The following is a 26,101-nucleotide window of genomic DNA, read 5'->3' as shown; positions in this document are numbered from 1 at the left end:
GCTGCACTTAGAAACACCACTTCACTTCCTGTTAATATCACAACAGAGCCGATACCCAGAAGCTAATTCGTTTTAGCAGCTTTTGGTCCATAAATGTTGATGTAGCATAAATACTGTCCTACAATAATGATTCCTTACACTGTCAACATCAAACTCGCGGCTCGGACGCTGACTGGCACTCTCAATTTGCAGAATAAAACCGCTGTCGATTGGTGAGTACTGCTCCGCTGCTGCTAGCATTGGTTGGTAGCAGGTTAATTCAGTCAAGATGCGCGACTGACAGATGATATAAACGAGCTTTCGATTGTCTGTCATATGTGTTTCATTCTATTATTTAGTGTTTTTACCGTTTAGAAGTACGCCAGTACTAACTTCTGCAGATAATGTAGGTTTTCTGAACAAAGTCTGATAAATGCAGGGCATCCTGTGTCATGTGATGGGACGTTTTCCTGGGCCTGATGAATTCCTTCAGCCTTCATATTAATCCAGCTGTGACTGTGGTGTTATTTAATTTCTGCATGGTATGCGATCAAACTCGCTTTGAGTGGACAGAAATGCTGTCATCTGAGACGAAGACTGCACAGTAATGACATTTTATTTCACATACATCAAGCTGATATCGATTCATTTGCTGGATATTATAATATTCTACACAAAAACCTCTCATTTATATTTGATGAAATCGAACTTGTAGTGTGAATCTTCTTGATATCATTTAAATCAAGTTTGTTTATAATTTTTGTAGAAAATAGTATGCTTCTCACTTGCAACTTTTCTTTATTTGAATTCTTCCTCTATTTTATTCTACAGTTACACACTTTTTCAGCTGAGTTGTTGCATCTGAACTCATTGATTTGAAGTTGGGGGGCTTAGAAACTCTGTAGCTTTTATTGAAGTTTGACGTGGAATAGAGTCATGATTTTTTTTGTGCAGCCTCGATGCGCTTCAGCCACACATGCATGCAAATATTGTGAACACACTAAAGATAAGTAAGATACAGAATCTGAGTGGAACACGGGGAATTGTAATTCAGACTGTTTTGATTTTTTCCTGCAATAGGAGAGGGTTGAATGATTTAGGGAAAATATCTAATTGCAAATTTTCTGACAGATCGTGCAAGTTGATTTCCAGTGTAATTTCTAAAATCAAGTTCAGTTCAAGATTCATTGTGTAACAGATTTAAAACGTGATGCAGCATCACCACATGAGATACTATCAAAAGCGTGACTGACACACTGGAGGATGGCAGGAAACACGAACACCTTATGCCTCAGACACACTGAACAGCATTAATTGCAGTCATGATTACATAATTTGCTAATTGCCTTGTTCCAAATTGCTATTTTAATTTAAAATTGCTCAGCCCTACGCACACGTTTCTTTTTGTGAGTTGTATCAGACTCTTACATCAGGAATCATTGAAAGTTTGTAGTCACATAAAACAGCTTTAGCTTCTATTGGAGTTTTAAAGTCTGATGCAGAATTGAGTTTTGATTTTTCTGCTGTCTGGATGTCGCCCAGGAAAATATAGATTCAGATGCTGTGCGCACACTGAAAAATGATAATCTAAATATAGATGTGGAATGTGGGGAATTATAATGCAGACACAGTTTTCAAGTAATGCTGTATTTATTGGAGAGAGCTTACAAGCCAGTTGAAACTGTAGCATTTAAATTCATATTTTGAATTGTATGGAATCTTTTGCAAACTATTTCCTTCACTCTGTCCTGGCTGGCAATGACTTTCAGTTTCCTCACACTTGCCTTCTCATTCATTTTTCTCTTTAACTGTTACTCTCCTCCTCTCTTTCTGTCTGGCGTTCCTGCCCTGCAGGGGGTGGCAGGGCCTCATAGCTCAGGGATGTCACTCCAGTATTCTCATAATCGATCCAAAGACAGCCCAGACCATCCAAGTGCTGGAAAGACACAAAGCAAATGTGGTCAAGGTGAGTTTCAGATGTAAACACTGTTTGTCTGTTCGATTATTTATTTCCTTAGTATGACTGTAACTAGTGACCGTTTTCATTTTCAATTTTCCATTGCAATTTCCCAGAGCTCAAAAGTGAAGTGCAGCAGTGTAAGACTGAAAGATATTTTTTTTTGACCACAACACAAACAGAAAAAGAGAAGCAGGCAATCTTCCACGATGAAAGGCTGTTTTTTCTGTTTGAAAATTGAATAGAACAAGTGTTCAAGTACAAAAACGGGTGTTGTTTCAATCAGTTCAGTGAGAGTTGAAGTTCTGCCTCACAGAATGCAAAATTGCAGTACAAGATATCTCATGACAGATATGAGAATACAAGGCTTAGATATTTGTTAGTAAGTTAAGCTGTTTTATGAGAAAAAAATGAAAAACTAGCATGGTCACATCAATAACTCATAGCACCGTAAAGAATATTTTAAGTTGCAGATTTACAATTGACACAATTGTAAATTGACTGATATAAAAAGAATACACTGGATGAAGACATTCTTATTTGAAACACTTGTTAACTCATTTACCCCCTATTTTTCTCATTCATAAAATATGTTTACTGAATACCTGATTCTTGGAAGCATAAACATAAAAATGCATTTTGCATGCATGTATTTAAAACATGGTTTGTAGGCTTTAAATGTCTGCAGTTCAAATATACTTACCTGCTTTTGCCCTTTTCAGGTGAAATCCATATTCCTGTTCACGAAGTAATATTCACGTCTTCCAGTAATAATGTTAGCATTGTGTGACCTTGAGCGAAGTTGTTTTTGCCTCTCTCTGGCAGACAGATTCAGCTCTGTTTCACTGTGTAAACCAACACAAGCCACGTTGATAAATGTTACTTCTGCCCTGACGGAGAGTCCTATTGTGTGCGTGTCGGTCTGTGTTTGTGTATTTGTGTGTGTGTGTGTGTGTGTTTGGTTTGTAGAAGGGCAAATAATGGGCAATAAATTCTACAGTGATTATCAGTGCCTCAGCTCAATCCGAGGCTTTCATTCCTCACTCCCAAGCACGCTTTAATCTTGTAAAGCACCGTAACCACAGCAGCGGGCCATTCCTCACCACCCAGCCTGACACAGGAAAGCTTGCTGAATAAAAAAAATCAAATAAAACAGAAGTAGCTGCAGTAAAGAGCATGCCTATTCAGGAGCAAACACATCAGTGTAATCAATTATTCAAACACCAGCTTGTATATAGTGTCATTTGTCTTTTTAGGTATAGAACGCACAGTGGCTGCATTTCAAGGATGTGTGTTTCATAGAGTGTGTATTTGATTTATTTTTTTTGTACAGTTTTCTCTGTCTCCTTTAAACCACCTTATTATCTTCCGTGTCAGAAAAGTGTTGTTACTACCAGCTTCTGTTGTTGACTTTCTGACAAACTTTCTGTTGAGAGACACAAAAGTCTTGTCACGTTTCCAGTCTGCAAGTCACTCAGTTAGTGTTTTGTGTTGGTAGGTGAAATGGTCCAGGGAAAATTACTACCACAATTTAAGCTCGCCCTACTGTCTGCGGCTGGCCTCGGGAGATGCCTCGGGGAAGATCATAGTGTGGGATGTGGTCAGCGGCACGGCCCACTGTGAGATCCAGGAGCACTCCAAGCCCATCCAGGGTAAGAAATCTTCGAGAAGCCAATCATGTGGACTTGGACTGATTCGTTGTCAGCTAAGTACAGGAATGGGACTTCACCCTGGAAGCCCTGCCACGAAGAAACATTGAGCTGTTGCTGTGCTGGTGGCCATTTGTTTTCATTAAGATGCTGTTACTGCCACTCTTGCTGCTGCACATTGTGCCTCCACTCTCTTCATTCCCACTTTCTCTTCTTTGTCTTGCTGTCTCTCTCTCTATCTGTCAGACTTGGAGTGGTTGTGGAATCAAGATGCATCTCGTGACCTCCTCTTGGCCGTCCACCCTCCCAACTACATCGTTCTGTGGAATGGAGACACAGGCACCAAGCTGTGGAAGAAGAGCTATGCTGAGAACATCCTCTCTTTTTCCTTTGACCCCTTTGACCCCTCCAACATGGCGCGTAAGTGAACAAAATATGGCCTAAGAATGGGATTCAGCTTTAGTTTAGCCCCTAGCCATGTTTTATAGAATAAACTTCCTCAATTTTGTAAAAACGTTTTAATGATTGCTTAAGGTAGTTTTTGGCTTTTCTGAAAAAGAGTCCATGTGAATGAGATGGAAGAGATGGAAACACCTGTTCTAAGTTCTGATGGAGTGAACATTTAACTCGCATGACAGACGGCACTATGCATGCTAGTTTATTCACTCCGAAACAGTCAATGAAAATAAACCTAATTGGCATTTTCTGTTTTCCAATTTACTTTTGTGTGACATTTAACAGCTACTGTTTTTACTTTTCCTTTCACATATACAGATCATGTCTCCATACTGTAGCTCCTAAATTTACTGTTCATCAGCCTTGTTCTACTTGTATTGGAGACTCGGTGACACCTCTAGAGAGAAGCTTGGTATTCTATTATAGAGCCATTGAACTGTTAGTAACTTTCTCTTTTCCGTACTTCACTTTTTCAGAAAAAAACTGAAGGTTAACCAGAACAGATATATTCTCAAGTGACACATGCAGAGTTGCAAGCAGTTTGTCAAACCGTGACAAAGCATCTGCGTCCTCAAATACATTGTTTTTGTTTCTCGGCAGTGCTGACCAGTGAAGGAATAGTCTTTATCACAGACTTCTCCCACTCCAAACCACCAGGCAGTGCTGGCAAAAAGGTCTACATTGCCAGCCCTCATGCAAGCCCAGCACACACTAAACCTGCACCTGCTGCTGCTCCAGCCCCGACCGGTGCCAAGAAGGCCCTTAACAAGGTCAAAGTGCTCATCACCAATGAAAAACCCACGTAAGAGCCACTTCATTCAATTTTCCTTCCACAGTGGTGTTTTTGAATGTTTTGGTTGTTTTTGCATGGCGCAAATTGAAATTACACACACAGGGTCTGCTCATTGTGATGATAAGATCTTTCCTCTGCCAAATGTCCTGTTTTGTGTGTTTTCTCCTTTTGCGTCACTGTCGGTAAACCTGACCAATCAAGCTCTGATCTTGGCAGAATTGTGTCTTTTTATAATCCTTTTACTGACAAACAGAATTCTTCTCTTAGTAAATAGATCTTTCTTTGTCTTTTGCATTAATGAATGTGTTTATTTCATTTCAACACTGACATCTGACAAGTGGCCACCAATTTGTGTGCCCCCACATCACTCTTAGAAATCTCCCACAGCCTGGTCTGCATTTCAGATGGGGTCCCTTTCAGTTGCAGTACAGCAGCTTATCCAAGTACGCTGCTGAAGGTCAAATCCCAGACGTTTTACTTTATGTCATTTTTTTTAGGTTCAGATTTTGTGTATGTGCCTGTAGTGACTGTGTAATTGTCAGCATGCATTAATTATACTTTGTCCTCTGTTGCTGGATGACATATTCAGGCCTTACCTGTCAACCTTCTCGATTTTCCAGGATTCTCCGCTATTTTACCCTTCTCTCCTGCTGCCCTGCCACGTAAATAGTCTCCCATAACGCTCCTGTATTTTTAACTTCTAAAATAAATGCGATGTTTACTTCAGTCCCCTCTGGTGAAGCAGGTGGCAGCATGCTGGGCAGCAATATACACTCAGTGCTCTAGTTGTGTGAAGCTCAAAAATTATGCAAAGGCCCCAGATTCTCCTTATGTCAAAGCAGGATTCATTGTTTACAACTTTGAAAAGAGGATAAAGTGGAGCTGCCCTGCTGGTCACAGAAACAGGAAATAACACTATGACGATGGATTGTGGTAACAGGAGTCAAGTAAACTTCTGTTCACTCCATTCTAAATTTCATTTCAGCAGATAATAAGATTGAGTAGATGTGCTATCTTGTAGAGCATCTCTCTGGTGTGTCTGTTTTGCTAACTGAGCTCTGCAGTGCATCTTTTGGGTCTTTCTGTGCCTTTGCTTGCAGCCAGTTCCAGGGCTATGTTCTGTGACTGTGTCTCTGACAAAAGACTTTTTTTTGCTTGATAAACTACAAATTGCAAAATATTGCCATGCTGCACAAGAACATGCTTTCAATTGTGCATCTATGCAATTAAATTCATGTTCCCAATTGCAACTGCTGTGAAGACCAGTGTAGACAGTGCATGGGTGTGATGGCACTCCTCATAGTTACAAAACAAGAAAATCATTGCTCATCTCTCATCAAGGTTTAGTTACATAATGCAAGAAGGAACATAATGATCTGACAACAAAATTCTAGTTGCTCTTAGACTGAACAAGCTGTCTGAAAGGAGAGAGGATTGTGAGCACTGGCAAGTCTCATGTGACTGTGTGGAAATGGCAAATGCTTTTCATAGCTGACAGGTCAGGTAGGAGGGCCACTTAGCAGAACTTTGCTTAGGGCCTAAGGGACTTCAGTCACTGGAACGAGTTACCATGATCCTTGTCCTGATATTTTTATGACTGCCCAGTCATGATTTTAGAATTCACTGTGCTTACCTTTGTCGAAACCCATGAGGTGTGTGGACTGTGGTGGAGGGAGAGGGTGGTTCCTTAGATAAGAAGAAAAATGCTCATACGGTGCAGTACTCCACCAAGGATGCTCAATCGTTGTATCATTTTCGACGGCTGCAATCAAAACTGATCAAAGCATGTATCCAGGGGCTGTAAGGGACATTTTTTAGCTGCAAGATGGTAGAAATGGCTTTGTTTGATGTTTACACTTCATATTTGTGACAGAAATGACAACACTATAGAATATGTCCGGTTGATATGGATGTACCCACAAACAAAATGACGATGCGCTGAGCACAGGCGCGTGTTATGCATGTTTACGCTATGTACGGATACCGTATTGCCTGACCTAAATAAGTAGCAGGCTGCGGGAATTGATCGGAGTTGGAGACACCTCCACAATTTAATCAATTGTTCCTTATATAATTTCTGATGGATAAGTCCGTTGTAGTAGAATCGCGATCATGTGATCGTCAGCAGGCAGCTGATAGTCAGAGTTACAGTGATGGTGTGCTGCTATCTCACAATGATACAGAAATCTTTAACAAATCCATGGATCCAGACTTTAAGCCGCATCACTGCTAAAATCTAATCACTTGGTCCTTGTGTCATTTCTGACCTTACTTGAAAATTTCATCCAAATCCATTAATCTGTTTTTGAGTGATGTTGCTAACAGACTGACTGACTGACTTCGATTGTCACGTAACTCCTCCTTTTCTTGGTGGAGTGAAAATGTGTAATTCAGAGGAAAGGATACACTCTTAGAACACAATAATACTACTTATCACACCTGTAGCAAGCTATGATTACAAATGGAGTTCAGCTCTTGTTTTCATTTTGATTTGAATGAGAGACCTTCTGTGTTTGTTCTGCTCAGTGTAGCGTCTGGTGTACAGCTGGCTTTTTCCATCAAAGTTTGTTACTGTCATATCACTTAAAAGGGGGAAGGGAGGCATATTTGTTTTTATGTTTCCTGACATCTCCAGACTGTGAAACTCCTCTAAATTATGCCAACCGGGGGAGTTTTGCAGAGTTTCCTCGACTTTACTTCAAACTACAGACTGTACTTGTTTTCGGAAGTCCGCCTCCACAATGCTAAGTGTCTGTCCTAACCATCAGCAGCAGCCCCACAAGCAGCTTCGGAACGAATAGAAAGCGGTGCATTTTAGTACAATATTCCCCTTTAAAGCATTGGGGGCTATGCAGCCCATCTTGATTCTGTTGTCTTTGGTCAGAGACTATCAATTTTAAAAATAAATACACCTTTCTGTTACATGGTTGGCCTCATTTTGTGACATAACTTTTTTCCCCCAGTGGTTACTTTTAGCTTAGATCTGAGGCTAATCAAGTTAGGGGTCTAGAACATGAAAGAACAACATTCTGAGCACTTGACAGATTTGCTGCATCGATTTTTAACACTGAAGCAGTAGTGACTAATTTGTAAAATTGTTTAAGACATTAATTCACAAAAAGTTTCAGAAGATCAGGAAGCAAAGACTTGTTTGGTGTGCTGGCAGTTTCCTGCCTGAGTGGTTGTGACTGTCAAACCAGCTTATTTATAGCAGCAGCATCCCAGTCTCCCTGTCCACCCACCCAACCAGCTCTAATAACAAACACTCCATTAATCTTACTTGTCTTTATTCTCACTCTTGCCTTTCTCATCCTGTCTGTTTCAGTCTTTGTGTCTTCTATTGCTATGTGACACTTTCCTCACCTTTAACACCACGTGTAATTGCTCCTGAAAATGCTGTGCTCCTTCAGTGTGCTGCTTTTGGGTGTTTATCATGTTCATTGTTACAGTATGTCTCCTCCCTGGCACCGCCGGCCATTAGTTGATAGATGGGGGATTTAAATAAGAATCTATTCTCCCAGACTGTTATCAGAAACTCGCTGAATACAGTACTATATCATGCTCATTCGTGTCTCATCAGGTAGACATTAATCTAGTGGTTAGCCAGCATAGATTCAGCCTCTTTATCACAGTGACAGAAAATGACTTTCCCTTCACACTCAACCATGCTTGTTCACACACAAGCACGCGCACATGCACGCACGCACGCACGCACACACACGCACGCACGCACACACACACACACACACACACACACACACACACACGCAAGCAAGCAAACATATCAACAGCCTTTCTTAAAAAACTGTCAGAATTATTTATGAATTTAATATCACAAAAATCTGGAAGATCAATAAATAATTTACTAAGACATTGCAAGAAGTTGCAGTTGGTAAAATCTGAGTCCTGGTGGATTTCATGACACTTGTGGTTACCATGGTAACACTAAGTTTAATATGATAGGTCCCAGAATTCTGGTAGCAGTGAACACTTTCTGAACTATTAATTTAGTGAAATCAAATAAACTAATGCTGTTTTTTATTTTTATTTTTTTATTTTTCAGAATCTTTATACATTTTTCACTAAATATATAAACAATAACATGACAACTCACATGACCCCACCCTCCCTGCACACCCAAAAAGTAAACTAATGGAAAAATAGAATTTCAAAAACATCATACACAAATAAATAAAACACTGTTTTCATAAAGGAGTCAGTCAGAACGTTTCCATCATGCCATTTTCTAATTCTCACATTAGAAATGTCTAATTTCTTCACGCAGACGTTGGTTACCCTGATGATGAGTCGAACAGCCTCTTTCAAGTAGCTCTTCATCTGACTGCTCACTCCTGGTGCTCCTCAGTCAAATGATGAAAAATCCATAACATTGTCTGTTTTGTTTTGTTCTCACATCCAAGAAAATATTACTAAGAACAGCTAAAAATGCATTGCTCTGTCTGAATATGTGCAGATCCTAAATTTGGGATTCGATTTCAAGAGTAGTGCAAGTATAACTTTAAAAAGAAATCAAAAAAGTATCTAAATGTTGAATAAAGAAAATAAAACAGTCCTATTCCTTAAAAAACAGGTGTGACATTAAGAGGAGAGAACTTGTCTTCACGTCTCAAAATGTTTCAAGATGTTTCATAAATATGTTCATGAAACATAAATTCTGCCATCTGAAGTTCAAGAGTGACATGACCACCTAAAGCGGCCAAACTTGACCACATTTTACGTTGTAGAAATGTGTTTCTGACTTGGTGTTTTGTAGAAGTATTACACACGTGGACAAAATTGTTGGTACCCCTCAGTTAAAGAAGGAAAAACCCACAATTCTCACTGAAATCACTTGAAACTCACAAAAGTAACAATAAATAAAAATTTATTGAAAATTAAATAATCAAAAACAGCCATTACTTTTGAATTGTTGATTAACATAATTATTTAAAAAAACAAACTAATGAAACAGGCCTGGACAAAAATGATGGTACCTCTATAAAAGATTGAAAACTATTTGACCAGAGTGACATGATTAACTCAGGTGTGTCATTTAATTGACATCACAGGTGTTTCCAAACTGAGAAGAATTGTCCCAGGACATCTGAAAAAAAATATAGACAAACATCTTAAAGGTAAAGGCTATAAGACCATCTCTAAACAGCTTGAAGTTCCTGTGACAACAGTGGCTCATATTATTCAGAAGTTCAAGACCCACGGGACAGTAGCCAACCTCCCTGGACGTGGCCGCAAGAGGAAAATTGATGACAAATTGAAGAGACGGATCGTTGGAATTGTATCCAAAGAGCCCAGAGCAACCTCCAAAGAAATTAAAGGTGAACTCCAAGGCCAAGGTACATCAGTGTCAGATCGCACCATTCGTCGTTGTTTGAGCCAAAGTGGACTTCATGGGAGACGACCAAGGAGGACACCACTGCTGAAAAAACTCATAAAAAAGCCAGACTGGAATTTGCAAAAATGCATGTTGACAAGCCACAAAGCTTCTGGGAGAATGTCCTTTGGACAGATGAGACCAAACTGGAGCTTTTTGGTAAGGCACATCAACTCTATGTTCATAGACTCAAAAACCAAGCATACGAAGAAAAGAACACTGTCCCTACGGTGAAACATGGAGGAGGCTCAGTAATGTTTTGGGGCTGCTTTGCTGCATCTGGCACAGGGTGTCTTGAAAGTGTGCAAGGTACGATGAAATCTGAAGACTATCAAGGCATTCTGGAGAGAAATGTGCTGCCTAGTGTCAGAAAGCTTGGTCTCAGTCGCAGGTCATGGGTCTTCCAACAGGACAACGATCCAAAACACACAGCCAAAAACACCCAAGAATGGCTGAGAGAAAAGCGTTGGACTATTCTAAAGTGGCCTTCTATGAGCCCAGATCTGAATCCCATTGAACATATGTGGAAGGAGCTGAAACATGCCATTTGGAGAAGACACCCATCAAACCTGAGACAACTGGAGCTGTTTGCTCATGAGGAGTGGGCCAAAATACCTGTTGACAGCTGCAGAACGCTCATTGACAAATACAGAAATCGTTTAATTGCAGTGATTGCCTCAAAAGGTTGTGCAACAAAATATTAAGTTATGGGTACCATCATTTTTGTCCAGCCCTATTTCATTAGTTTGTTTTTTAAAATAATTATGTTAATCAACAATTCAAAAGTGATGGCTGATTTTGATTATTTAATTTTCAATAAATTTTTATTTATTGTTACTTTTGTGAGTTTCAAGTGATTTCAGTGAGAATTGTGGGTTTTTCCTTCTTTAACTGAGGGATACCAACAATTTTGTCCACGTGTGTAAGTTTTGTTTCGTCCCCACTGACTTCTCCAGGTGCTGCTGGAGCTGCTGCTGGGACTGGCAGTGCAATTGTACATATATTTGGTTCACGCTTACAAACCCAGGCTGAATTTATGCATACACCGCTTTCTGCCAGTATCAAATTGTGTGAATTTATTCTGTATTGTCTAGATATCAGGGGCCCAAGCTGCATAATGTATGAACACTGCATCCTACCTGAATGTCCTTTGGGTTGTTTACCGTTTATTTCACATAATTACACAATAGACGCTGGAGAGCTCTTCAAAACTTCAGTTCTCTGATGTATCCTCCTGAACTATCATTCACACTGTGCAGAACTTCCTCTGTTCTGTATGCAGTTGTATGCATGTGGCAGTGTATGACTGTGTGATCCACTGTCTGCTGTAGCATTCATGTCTTATTCACTGCAAAAAGAGAAAGATGTGAGGAGTGTGTCATGTTTTGCTAATTGGACAGCTGGATATTTTGAGGTTACAGGAGTTGTCTTTTCTTTTTCTGTTTTTTTTTTTCTATTGAGATGTGTTGCTTTCTTTTTTCAAGATACGAAAATCGTGTTTCATTGTTTCTTTTCTGATGCTTTGTCTTTTGGTGGCTCATATTTTTTAGCCCCTACCTGTTCCTCGCCAGACTTCGGTCGACTGGTTCCAGTGTGATTTAGCTCTGTAACTCCTAGAGGTTCCCCCACTGATTCTGTTTTATCTGTAATGCTTTACCCAGATAATAATGATCACTACTGTGTTACAAAGTTCGTTTCCCAGAGTGTGACCCAGAAGAATGAAGCTATAGGAATGAGTTATGTCCATAGACCAGTTCATAGATTCTGTGAAAATCAGCCTTCTCCTTCTCCTTGATGAATAACTAAGTAGTCGTGACTGCTTTGTTGTTCTATGAGAGATCAAACCTGCCTGCTGCAATGGAAAGTAGTGTTTGTCACCAATTTAAACATGCCAGAACAAAGTGGCAGCAAATAACAGAATAGTGGTGCTTTTTAAATCTCCCAAAATACGTAATCTAAAGAAAATTCCCTCTAATGCTTGCAGTACCTGCTTAATTCATCAGCCTTCCATCATTAAACAGAATTCACTTTTATCTTTTCCTTCATTTGCCTGTGATGCACAAAGACCACAACAGCAATAACTAATTCATTCAGCCTTCTGTATGGGAAGCCATGAATAAATATCAAGTTGATCTTAGAAATGAGACAGTTTTTATTAACTTGTTTTAGAACTTTAAATTGCCGCATCACTTTGGTGTACATAGTATTTGCATATTTCATATGCATGTGTTGTTGTTACAGCGCTGTCTCATTTTATCTTTGGTTATTTGTCTGCAGAATAGGGCTGACTGGCAGTGCATCCTGTTGTGAAGACCTTCATTTCTCATCATTACAAATTACGTTTTGCCTCTTTAAACATGTTGTGTGTGTGTGCAGTTAGTTTTATCACTGCAAGTATGAAAAACTAATTCAGTCGCCAACTTTCTTAAATTTTAGTTTCTTGCTTATCATTTTCCTACTATATGCAGGATTTCCCCAGCTAAGAAGTTAATGGGACAGTGAAATTACCTCTGTTTTATTACCAGCGCGGAGGCGGTGACGTTGAATGACTGTCTGCAGCTGTCCTACCTGCCATCCAAGAGGAACCACATGCTGCTGCTTTATCCCAGAGAGATTTTAATCCTGGACTTGGAGCTCAGCCAGACAGTGGGTGTGGTGGCCATCGAGCGCTCCGGTGTTCCCTTCATTCAGGTAAAGCTCTGTACACATCTGCAGCAAATTCAGTGTAATGAGGGGCAATGGTAGAATATATGTTTGTAGGACTTGCATACCTAAAAACAGTTAACCTAATTTTTGGTTGGAATAAGGTTTTAATGAGCCAATTCTATACATTTTTCATGATCAAAATTCTGTCACGTCAGCCCTTACTCTGGTGGGTTAGAATGTACCGGTGAGATAATTTGCAAAATGCCTGACATCTTTGTTTGTCTCAGGGAGGTAATGAAATAATGACTGTGCTGTTTTGCTCTCACATGCTTCCAGCATCACCATCTGTATCTCCTCTCAGATATACCCAGTGCACAGTTTCTACTCTTATTGCATTACTTTGAAGGGCCTTAGCAAAATCTGTCTTCTTTTTATGGATGATTCCTCCGACAAGCCAATTCCCCCTGCCGTGAATGATAAAGTTCTCTACTTTTCTTCCTCCCTCTCACCGCTCACCTCGTCAAGGTGTGACGGCTGCACAGCAGGGCCGTGTAGTCCTTAGCTACAGCACAGAAATCCCACCAAGAATTACATGTCGCCTGATTTCTGATCCTTCTCTATAGTCACAGTCAGAGACAAGGTTGACCTTTAGGTGCCAATTCCCTTCTTTTTGAGTCTGGATTTCTAATTGGAAATTGATGAATGCTGTGGGGGTTTTACACAGAGGATTTGTCACAGCTGCAAAGCCAGTAATGGAACAGAAACTCTGTTAATGTCACTCTACGCTCTGCTTTCACTCCCTAACTCTCTGTATCTCTCTGGGAGGGAGTGATCATTGTGGTGGCTTGCTATTACACCGAGTTGGTTTTCACTGTTGTGGTTTTTTTGTTTTTGAGCCATTATATGCCTTTTGAAAAGCTGTCCTTAATTTCATGCTTGAATGTGCACATAAAGACAGGTTTACTGTTCCTCATTTTAACGCTGCTCTCAGTTGACATGTTCTGTATGTGTGAAATTGTGTTCTGTTCTATATATCGTCGTACTTTCATAAATCATACTTTCTTTAGGTTTTCAGTCATGTTTTGATTACATATATCCACAGTTTAACAGCATATAGGTGGAGAACAGGTCTTTGTCGTCGAGGAGTAGGTACTAAAGTGACAGAAGCAGAGGTGTATTACTCAGCCGCCCAGGCTCTGTCCGGCCGCCGCCTCCCTTCTCTGAGTGTTATAAAGTGCTTGTCACACAGGCAATTTGCATGACTGATGACACAGCTCTGCAAAGGCCCATGCTGGTGTGTAGAGGCTCCACTGTCAGGTTTAAACAATGTGCAATTGCCAGTTTATCAGGTACATGAAGCCTCCAGTAACTATAATGTACATCTAATACAAATACAAAACATCACTGTAAAGCTGAAATGCCCACTTTCATAAAGGTTTTGATCTGCCCCGATGGCTAAAGACTGCAGATTGCATGGTTACTATGTGATATATTTTTACCATAGTGTAAGGTGTTTGTAATATATTGCGCACTGAAACAAGTTGGGTTAGATCATTTAAATTGTATGTTAAATAGAATGATGTCAGCTCGGGATCCAAGCACAAGAACTATTGAGGATATTCGTCTTCCTTTTTAAATCATACGCAATATTGGTTGCTAAGCTGTGAAACTGCTGTTGGCAGACTTTACAGTTGACTTTTTGGCCATCCATTTTAACACATTGCAGCCACATCAATGACTTCTTTCACGTGATGTCAGATAAGTTAGAGCCGAGTCCAAGTAAACATTCAGTAAATGTTAAAAAAGTAAGACCTAACAGTCTCCATTAGATTGGGTGAGTTTAAAATGTAGGGGTGTTCACAAGTTGCCTGTTCCCCCTGCTGGCAAAAAACAGTGGATTAATCTTGGAAGAATATCAGCTGTCTTTCTCCTACTGAAAGTTACATATTTGGTTGGATGAGAGTATGTCTATCAATCAATCGACTAGTTACTATGGTTACGTTGGCCCTTGTTAAACATAATAAACTGAGGTTAATGCTTTAACCTGATTTAGATTAGCTTTGCCTACATCTGTGTTTGTACCTTAAGAAAAACTACACATGCACTTGTTTAGGATTCTGTTGGAGATTTTCATTCTGTGAAACAAATAGATTGACATAGTTAGTGTTTAGAACAAACACAAGACAACCTGTTTAACCCTAAATCTCAATAAAACTCTTACCGCGCTTAATTATGAGCCCACTTTGTCTCTGTTGTCGTCTGTTTTTAGGTGATTCCCTGCGCTCAGCGGGATGCCCTCTACTGTCTCCATGAGAATGGTTGTATCACTCTCCGAGTGTGTCGCTCCACTGCCGCTCCAGAAGAAGCAGCAGGTATGAAACCTCTTCACGGGGGTGTACCTGCTCATATACAGCACATGCTGGTAGTACTGTACTCACTCACAAACCCCTATCACTCCTGTGCCATCCCCTAGTCATCATCTATTCAACCAAAACTGCTCTGCACTCAGAGCCTGTGGCCTTTTTCTATGCTCCAGTGGGCATTTAGCCTCTTACAGTCTCATTTATCTTTGACTTAGTGTTATAGGCCAATGGGAGGCCATTGTCTGGCTGAAAATCTCTCCCTCCCTCGCTTTACTGGCGTGCTATCTCTTCCACACACCCACCTCCCTCTATTCATTTTTCTTTTTTCCTGACGTTTCTTTTTGTGTCCTCCACCTTCTCATTTACTTGCCGAATTCCTGTCTTCTTTTCTTATCTCCTTAAATCCTTACTGCTGTCTCTCTTCTTTGCTCCTCTTCCTTTCTTACACAAAAACTGTCTTCTGGGTTCTCAATCGCTCAATTTCTCCTACTGTTATCTACTTCCCTTCCTCTTTCTCTCTGTATTCCCTTTATAATTAACATCCACTCAATGCCGTCTTTTACATTTTCTCTTTTCTTCTTTCTTCAGTCCCCTTCCATTGACATGTTCACCAATTTGTTCTGACTCCCCTTCTCATGTCCACTCTCCTGTTCTGTCACTGTGCATTTCTGTCACTTTTGTCTCCTGCTTCTAATTTTTCTTTCTCCATTCCTCCATCTGTCCCTCAGACCCAGAACAGAGTGTTCAGGAGCTTGTGTATGACCTGCGTTCTCAGTGTGACGCAATCCGAGTCACCAAGACAGTCCGACCGTATCGCATGGTTATATGTCCCGTCAACGAAAACAACGCTGCTCTCATGGTCAGCGATGGCAGAGTCATGCTGTGGGAGCTCAAAGCCTACACCGGGAGGGCTGCTGCCAATCCTAAGTACACACACACACACACACACACACACACACACACACACACACACACACACACACACACACACACACACACACACACACACACATAAATCCAAATACTTCTGCAAAGTTATATTACACTTCTGCAGGTGGTGTCTGATATGGCAGGGAAATGTAATGGTTAAAAGTTTGACTACATGGGCAGGTAACTTAAACTTACTTTAAACTGTATAATCCTCTGACCTAAATTTGGTCTTCTTCGTGATTGGCGCAGGTGGGAGGTACAGGGAGTTTGGCTATCATTGATGAGCCCTGCTGTCCTTTGATGGAGCACTCCCATGCTGTTGTCAAGAAGACAGTTTTGTATTTCTCTCTTAAGTCGACTTCCTGTGTGAGACAGTGATTTCTGTGTGTGAACACACCAGTTACATCCAGGCAAGCCGGAGAAATCTAAACCATGAAACAAAAGAGAAATGGCACATTTATGCTTTTTGCTTTTTGAATTTTCTCATCATGGTCTTGTTTGAATTTGTTTCTTTGAAGCTTCAGGCTGGTGGGCGTTCTATTCCAAGGACTAATCAACTGTGGAAGTTTTCTGTCACACTGCTCCAAATTGATTGTCTGATTTTTGCTAAAAAAGGGTTTTTCCGTTTGGATTGATTTACTGACATGGATTACAATTCGCTCAGTGAAACAGCTAAGCTCAGATCGGTTGAGACACTTCACTCTGCTGCACTTGTTCGATTACAGGTCTAGTCCTGATTGTATCGAGCCAATCACAGGTTGCAGTAGCCAGGAAAATCTTTATTCCTAAGAATCATCTCTGTTTTTTATTGAACAGCATCAAATCAATACAAGATACCCATACATGCACTATTGTTTAAAATACTGCTGTGGGTCAGGAGTTTATTAAAAAGCAGGTCACATTTTCAAGCAATATTCACTTTTCACTCCTCATTCACTTGGTTTCAAATCAGATATGTCTCATGCTTGCAATAAGATTTTTGAGTGAAATTTCTCTCTCTCTTTCTGTGTCAGTTCGGGCCTGTCGCCTCTGTACTCTCCCGTGTCGTTTTGTGGAGCTCCGCTGGGCCCAAACCAGAAAAGGATTCAGGATCTCTCTCTCAACAGCATGATTGGTACGATCACCAGCACAGTGACACAGCTTGGTGTTTCATACACATTACCACAGTGACACAGCTTGGTGTTTCATACGCGTCACGGCGCTGACACAGCTTGACGTTTCAAAGGCAAAATGTCACATGTATCACTCCTTGTTGCAGCACAAGCTTTCTCAGTCTCTCCATAGAAGGATGACTTACATCTTTTATTGTACTTCTGTGAGTTGTGTGGGCCTCAGGGCACCCCGTCAGTTTGTGCTTTAAAGTGTGACTGCTGGCTCTCCTCTGCGCGCTACACAGGCTGCCGTTATTCCCCAGCCTCAGCAGCTCTGCGCAAAGAACCCCTTGGATGCTTGGCCCTTCCTCTCGTTCACGTTTTCTTACTTTTCCATCTTATGTTTTGGCTTATGATGTGCCACCCCCCCACCCCCCTCCTCCACCCACTCTCTGTCTCTCTCTCTTCTCTGTTGATTTAGAAGAGAACTACCTATCAAAAGATGAGCGTGGTATAAATAGTAATGAGGGGATTTTTTTCTTACGTCTTTTTATTATTGTAATTTTTTTTTTTATATCCTGCAACAGGCAGACTTGCAGTGGACCTTGGGGAGGTGAAGCCATAGTGGTTAAGCTGGTATATAAGAGGAGGATTTTGCTTTTTCTCCCCTCACATGCACACACACACACACACATAATGATTGGAGCCAGCAACTGCCTGGAGCAGTAGCTATGTCTGACAGGTGCCGACTAAAGCTCTGGTTAGGAGGGAATGTGACTAAAATGCTGCTCAAAAGGGTAGCTTGTTGTTCAACTCGAATGCAGATTTACTGATGCAAGAAGGACATAGGACTGCAACTGGCAAACTAGTCAGTGCGATTGGCAAGAGTTGCCACCGAGAAAACCATATATGCCTTCACTGCATGTTGTCATTGCTCCACACAGCTGTCTGTTTCATGTATGAATTGGTTTATTTGGAATTAGATCATTTCATTTTGTTAGAGCTGCAGCGACACTCCTTTCGATACATCTTAAATTTTCTATGTAAACGAGGACATTTTGAGGCATCAAATGAGAACAGGGTTTTTTCAACCAACACCAGTTACAGCTTCAAGGTTTGTTGCATCTTCTGAGAACGTCCTGTAGCTCTGCAGCAAATGCACACAAGGAGATGATTTCCATTTAAAATGTATACTAGGGTGTTTCAAAGTATTAAAGGAATTGGGCTGAAAATGCTGTTAAATTTCATGAATGACTGGTATTTGGAATTCACTGAAATCAAAAAGGTAGATTTAACTGGATGAAGAATACAGATACTGTGTAAAACAAGGTTATGCGACTTAATTGCCTCAATCAACGACTAAATACTTGATATCATTAAAAAAGCCCAGCTTGCTAACTAAGGCCACAGCTTAATGAACAAAGTTGGTTCTTTTCTGCTGCCTGCCTCCAGCTAAAATCAGATTTTACGAGCTTTTCCACTTCAGCCAAAGAACAACTTTGGATTAGATCGGTGAGGCTAAATTGAGTGCTAATGAGCTTTAGAACAAGTAGTAGGTGTCTAGAATTCTAAGAAAAAGGGGGAAGTAGAGATAACTGTTAACTTCTCTTAATGCTAAAATAAAAAAGATTAGGTTTGTTTTAGTATTTTTTAACTTTTGCCTTTCTGAAAGTACTGAGGACACGGTGCCACGGGACTAACTTAAGGGTGAGCTACACCTGCACAAAATTAGGGCAGCATCTCAGTCTCATGCTGTTTGTTTCTTGATGTATCTTTCTTTGTTGCACACGTCTGTACAGGCGCTTGCATCAGTGCAGTCATCTAAGTCTTGTTCACATCTTCTTCCCCAATTATTTACAGAGTGAAACTGTCCTTCCACGGCTATTCACAGTAGTAAAGAGCACTGTTCAAAAAATTACATCCATCCATCCATTCTCTATACACCGCTTTATCCTCACTAGGGGCGCGGGAGGTGCTGGAGTCTATCCCAGCTGACTCGGGCGAATGCAGGGGACACCCTGGACAGGTCGCCAGTCTGTCACAGGGCTACATATACAGACAAACAGTCACACTCACATTCACACCTACGGGCAATTTGGAGTCATCAATTAACCTCAGCATGTTTTTGGACTGTGGGAGGAAGCCGGAGTGCGCAGAGAAAACCCACGCATGCACAGGGAGAACATGCAAACTCCACGCAGAAAGATCCCAGGCCCACCCCGGGATTTGAACCAGGGATCTTCCTGCTGCAAGGCGAAAGTACTAACCACTATATCACTGTGCAGCCCTCAAAAAATTACAATGAACCGTTAATGTAAAATCATAATGCTGGCGATAATATTTTTATTCCATCTTATTCAGCTGCCAGGCATATTATCTCAGTTAAATCAGCTCGACTGATTTTAATGTATGCTTATTTCCTCGTGAGGACCTCATTTGCTAGGAATGCATCTCGATACTAATAGATCTGTAGTTATGATTCGTAACCAGCTTCACTTTGTTTTTGTTGGTCTGCTGGATAAACGGAACAGACTGGATAGTTTAGGAAAGAGAGAGGAACTTAGCTGGATCATTTCAGGTGGGGGTTACAAGATATGCTGCAGCGCTGTACAGTTAAAAAGAATAATGTCTTTTATGAACATTGAAGCACATCAACACATTGTAATAGAACCCCAAAATACAAATAAACCGGTAAATGCACATAATATGGGCTCTTTAAAAAATGGGAAGAAAGAGCAGCACTGTAAGTCATGTTTACAATTCTTTCAATAATAAAATATCAATATAAAGGTAAGTTTTGGTAACGTCCACCTTAATCCTTTCTGTGCTGTGCTTTTCCCTCCAGGTCAGACCTTGATAGCTGGTGAGACTCCTCCTCCATCATCCAATCAGCAGGAGGTGCAGTTGAAGTTCCTGCTGACTGGCCTGCTGTCTGGTCTGCCGCTGCCACCATTTGCCCTCCGCATGTGTCCACCGCTTACCACCAAAAACATCAACCATTACCAGCCCCTCCTGGCTGTAGGTAGGTGGTAGTGCACTGCTGACACACCTGTGAATGCAGATTTTACCACAGAACTCCCAAGGCAGGATCATGATCTGTTTTTTGGATCATAATTTTGCTACTGTTTCATGTTAAAACCAAAGATGTGAGTGCTGCAGATCCTGGAATAAAACAATGATAAATGACCGCTTCGTCACTCCACAAAGTTAATTTAGCATTAGTAAATGCTTAATGGATGATATGTGCAGGTAACTGACATTATGGGGACAAAACGTGTAAAATGTTGAAGGGATTGTACATACAGACTGTATTGTCAAATTAGATGAAAGGTCGAGCCAGCCCCTCATCTTGTGTACTTCAGGGACTTTAAAAAGTCATAAATGTGTCCACACTGGAACAAAGATCCACCTCTGTGACCAGTGTGGGAAGAGTTTCATGTTATTCTGTGACCTGGAAAGCTCATCGGCATATCTACAGTGGAAAAAAACCTTGTTTCTTTGACCAGTGTGGGAAGAGCTTCTGTTCCCCCGTGTAAAGACTGCACTAACAGTCGGTTTAAAGTGCGTGTTTGAACCGTATGAAACAAGAGGCTGTTATAAATGTGCATGTTTTGTATAAAATGTCATAGCAGGTCAGTAATGTTCATATGCGTTCAAAATGAGTAGTAAAATATTTTTAATCCGTTTTTCAGCTGCAAACAGACACACAAAGACTTGCATGTATACACTCTCCCACAAAACTCAATAGAATGAGACACAATCTAATTCTACATGTTAATGAACACGGTAAAGCTTACTAATTGAGTATTTTAAAAAGACAGTATAGCTGGATAAGTATAGATCAGCAATGATTAGCAGTTGTAATATTCACCATGTTCTTAATCTTAATTTAGCACATAGGCATGCTAATCTAAGCTAATTAGCACAAAACACAAAGTTCATCAGAAGTTGGTGAAAAAAAATGAAAAATGACCTGACAGTGGCACAAGATGAAAAAATACATGGCCATCATTGGTATACATGTAGTCCATTTACCAGTTCTGGAGATACATTAGTCTGGACTTAAGTAGGCGACCAGGCAACCTGTCATCCCCAGGTATATATGCTAGTTAGCTCAAAAATCCGGTGACTTCCAGCTGACAGAGTACTTTTTTATTCCTTTGCTTGAGAACAAACAATTTCCAAATACTGTGCATATTGTCTTTGATCGCTTCTGAATGTGTGGGACTACAGACAAATACAGTACATTTATATAGATACACAGCTTTAAAAATTTGAAAGAGTATGTATATGCAGTATATGGAAATGTTTTAGGCTGTTGACAGTTGCTGCAGACCAAAGATTGCTATTATTCAGCCAGTATAATTTTCTCACTTAACTAAACAGTGATTTAAGGGAAATCATTCGTAAAACTATCTAAATAAATCATGTCATTTTGTTATTATTTATTGTCTCCAACTGGATAGTTAGACTATGAACCTGATGTTGCTCCTGTGCTGTGGCTTTTCATTGATCTGTTCACTTTCTGTTGGTGACGAGGTTTTGTTCACATTACTCAGGTATTGCTACATGTAAAGTCAGCTTCAGGGTGGTTTCTCTCAGCCTAATAGCAGGTTTCATCATTATGTGTTTCACACGTTTTAACACTGCTCATCAGTTTGATAACAGTTGCCATGATTATATCATCTTTTACTTTTAGCACATTGTACCCCAAAATATTTGACTACAGTATTAGCTGTGTAATAGCTCAGAATGTGTAATTTAGAATTTCATTGTTGATATTGAAAAATGAAAACATTCAAAAGTGCCATAATTTGTATTTGTAGCGTTTTTTTCCGAGCACATAGTTATTATTTTTTTTTGCAGTTATTCTAAATAAAGATGAGCGTATGTCATCGAATGTGGCCACCTCTAGAAGAAGCACTGCACCCAGCAACCTTTTTCAGAGTGCTCCCCTTTTTTGTACGTCTCCTCCAAATGTGTCTAGTTGAAAATCTCTGAACTTTTCTGAATGGCGCTGATGCTGGCACAACTTTTCAGGCAGCCAATCATATGCGCAGGACTTGTCATCCTGTTAACAAAGAAGAGAAGCTTGCTCTGGCTGCTCCTTTTATCACAAGTTGTATATGTAATGACAGCCAATGTCATAATGGGTGATGCAGGTCTTGTACAATGGCAGTTTCCATAAGTAAAGATTTTGACCTCTGCTCCTAAGTATAGCACCTAAAAACAAATGTCTATGAAGTCAAGTGCAACATATTAAGTTCAAGAATTATACAAAGTCATACTGCCTTTATCTCGGTTTGTCAACACTGAGGACACAGCCTTGTTGAAATAAACTTTAGCAGATGTATGTGTGTATGCAGACATTAGTGGACATAGTTTAATTCACATGGTGTAACGAACAGACATCTCTGAACCAAATGTCTTGTATTGACAGATTCAGGACGTTTTCACCCTTTTAAGACAAAGGATTGTGGTGTAATCAAATACTTTAGAAACTTTCCAGATTTTCCCCTGTTTTGATTGTAGGGAAAAACACTACTTTGACTCTTTGTTTGTTACCTGTGGGCTTAGACTATAACTTTGAAGAAACCAGACATTTTTTTGTGTTGAATGATGAATGTTACTTGATTTTACACTGTTATAGCAGGTATTGAAGGCAGACATGAAATCAAGCACATTTTTACTTCAAAGAGCAACACAGTTATCATATATTTTGATTAGATCTTCTGATGGCAAGATGGCAGCTATGACGCTGCCACCACCCTGAGGAAATACACCTGGCACTGGAAGGCACAGAACTGGGATCCTCTCCAGGTTCAGAAGACAGCCTTACCAGCATTAATAATATCCAGTGTGCGATCCTCCAAAAATACAGTGGATAAACTTTTGTTTTTAAGACAAATCACAAAAGACTATGGATGTCGTTCAGCCTTCTACAATCAGTTTCTGATCAGGCGGCAGCCCATTAACTTCACTATCTTCAGAACCAACAGCTTAGCCAAACTTTCCCACAAATCAAAAGATGGTGCTCTGTGTCTCATGATTATCAGCATTGGTACAACAGCTTCATGATCCTTCATTGCTACCTCTCTCCTGGCCTGAACTCATCAGTTTGAAATGCAGACCTCCAGAGACAATGTGCTTCAACTGTAGTAGCTGGTGTTTGTGTTCCATCACTGACTAACAGAAATACATTCATTCAGTGTGCTGACACGGTGACTTCATACATTAAGTTCTACAAGGAAATATGTATCCAATACCAAAACCTTGACATTCTGTGACGCTAAAAAATAACCTGGCTTACAAAAGAATTACTCCTCTTATGCTCTGAGAAAAGAGCTGGGCTTACAAAATACATGGAGACAGGGATCAATACAGAGCAGCCAAATCTAAGTTATGTGCTGCAATAACCAAAGCTAAATTCAGCTATGCAACAACTCCACATCAATCTGGAGAACTCTTAAGAACATGACAGATAAAACAAAATACCTCTGTTCTGACCCCCAGATAATAATTGGAGCGCCCCACATACATAAAATTGGTTCATCCATGGTTTGAAAACCATATTCCACTAGCCAGTCCCCCTGCTCCCAATTAAATGGCACTCTCCTGCATCCAGGAGGATGAATTGTGAGCTGTGTTCAAGAAGTTCCACAACATTAAAGCAGCAGAGCTAGACTGGAGAGATCTGACCCTGCTTTGCTGAGTCCATGTCCTGCTCAATTGCCCCCAGTATTTTCCACCATATTTAACACATCTCTGATCCAATGTACAATCCCACAGTGCTTCAAACTCTCTACCATCATTTTGATTCTCCGAAGATTACCTGCCTCAGTGACTTCAGACCACCAGCCAAACATCTGTGGCCATAAAAACATTTGAACGTATCATTCTGTCAGACCTGAAATCCAAGCTACTAAAACTTTTCACAGTACTCTTAGACATGAACTCTGACCCAGCCATAAGCCACTGGATTCAGAGCTTCCTTTGAAACAGGCCACAGAGGGTGAAGATAATTTAGCTACCCTCACACCCTATATCCAGATGACACAACCATTGTAGGCCACATTTCAAGCAGCAATAAAGCCCAGTACCTCATTGATGGGGCCAAAACTGTCTTTTGGTGAGTGACCAATGACTTCCTGTCTACAATCAAAGCCCAAGAACTCATTGCTGACTTCTGAAGTAAACTCAGTACCAAATTGTTTATATACATAAACAGAGACTGCATCACCAACAGAGACTCTTTTACATTCTTGGGAATATGCATAATTTGATGTGGGAAAACTGGCACTGAACACATTATTTGTGAAGCTCAGTAATAAGTTTGCTTCTTTGGCAGCTATCATTACATTCGTTAAAATATGATATCGAAGCACAAACTGTCAAGCACAGTAAAAACAGTGCAGGAAATTGTCAACAAGGCATTCAAAGCATCTAATCTCATCTAAAATGTTCTGTCAAAGGGACCTGCACATGACTAGAGCGCTTCAGAATCTCACTGTCAGCAATTCCAGATATCACTTACCTAATAATTTGAAGTCTGTCTTTAAATGTTGTCTTGTGATTTGCAAAGTGTTCTTATTCTTGCTGTCAGCTTTGTTGAACCCTCTTGAGATGAGAAATTTTCGTCTCTGAGTTAAACAGAACACTATGACTTCTCAAATGAAATGCGCTCGCCAGTATGTCCGAATATACAAATCTTTGCTGTGGGTTTGAGTCAGAAAGTGAGTAAGTAACAGTCCATCAAATCTGACTGTGCTGTCTCAGCAAATCATGCAGAAGGCATAGAGTTAATCTGAAGTATCAACCTCTGTTATTACTCCCACAAGGCAGCTTCTAGGCGAGGGAGAGGGAGAGAGAGCAAAAGTTTGGATTTATTAGTTTTTGATCAGCATAGCAATTTTCTTCAAAAGTTTTTTTTCGACTCACCGCAGTAATGATGCATAAAATTATGAAAATCTCAATGTGAATGGCAAATTAAGAGCAGAATTGTCTGTTGCTGTGTGATGTCTGTGTCTGCGCACACACTCGTAATACTTGCACACCAAATTCCATTTAAGGCCTGGGTGTACCACTCTCCCCAAAGCAGCAAACCTTCAGTTTAGTTGTCAAGCTGAAAAATAGGCTACACTCAGTCCCCTGACATAGCACACATAAATTAAATCATACCTCAAAGATACATTGCCTCCTTCAAACCCACAGACAAGCCACTAAATAATAACACCTTCGAACTACACATCTAACAAACCGTTTTTGCTAGGTCCCTTTGCTTCTCTGAAATATGCATCGCATCCATAATGCTGGTACACAGAGATCTCATAAGTTCACTGCACATTATTACTTAATGAAAGAAATAGCTGTAGAGGACCTAAAGGGACAACCACTGCTGGTCTTCATCTGTTATTAGCATTTGTGTCTCAGGTGTGTAGTTCGGTTTTTGTTTGTTTGGGTTTTTGTTTCTCTGAGAGCTCATGTTTCATTTGCTCAGGCTGCGTGCATCTGGGCCCTTTCCTTTTCAACAAGATCAGTGTTATCTCTGCTGAGATGGTCCCAACCATTTTTCATGTATTGGTCAAGTTTGATACGAGTGCCATTGCTTTCACAATTCAGCATGATGTCACATGTTCCATTGCTCTGATCGCATGTAGGTCTTTTCAGAGACATTTTGATGTGTGCCTCCTAATAACGCCCCTTGGAAATCAAACAGGAACAGAGACCCTTCAGAGTAATTCACATTTGTCACATTTTTCTTGGTAGACCAAACTAGCGTCTCTACCCAAACACAACACCACCAGTGTGTCACAGGGAGAGCCATTTCAAAAACATTTCTCGGCCA

General features: G+C 40.4%; 1 protein-coding gene across 1 annotated transcript in view; it reads left to right on the top strand.

Annotated features, from left to right (window-relative positions):
- wdr11 (WD repeat domain 11) overlaps window positions 1-26,101 on the top strand; it is a 70,649-nt gene continuing 44,548 nt past the window's right edge. Inside the window, exons 1-10 of the mRNA XM_022204433.2 lie at window positions 1-212; window positions 1,834-1,945; window positions 3,435-3,588; window positions 3,832-4,005; window positions 4,642-4,843; window positions 12,752-12,917; window positions 15,142-15,244; window positions 15,964-16,162; window positions 17,179-17,279; window positions 20,102-20,278. Of these exons, the coding sequence (XP_022060125.2) occupies window positions 127-212; window positions 1,834-1,945; window positions 3,435-3,588; window positions 3,832-4,005; window positions 4,642-4,843; window positions 12,752-12,917; window positions 15,142-15,244; window positions 15,964-16,162; window positions 17,179-17,279; window positions 20,102-20,278 (1,474 nt within the window). The 5' untranslated portion in view covers window positions 1-126. The remainder of the gene's footprint in view (window positions 213-1,833; window positions 1,946-3,434; window positions 3,589-3,831; window positions 4,006-4,641; window positions 4,844-12,751; window positions 12,918-15,141; window positions 15,245-15,963; window positions 16,163-17,178; window positions 17,280-20,101; window positions 20,279-26,101) is intronic.

The sequence above is a fragment of the Acanthochromis polyacanthus genome, chromosome 15 (genome assembly GCF_021347895.1).
Source record: "Acanthochromis polyacanthus isolate Apoly-LR-REF ecotype Palm Island chromosome 15, KAUST_Apoly_ChrSc, whole genome shotgun sequence".
Lineage (NCBI taxonomy): Eukaryota > Metazoa > Chordata > Actinopteri > Pomacentridae > Acanthochromis > Acanthochromis polyacanthus.
Note: the sequence above shows the minus strand (reverse complement) of the source record. Positions and strands in the feature narration are given on the sequence as shown.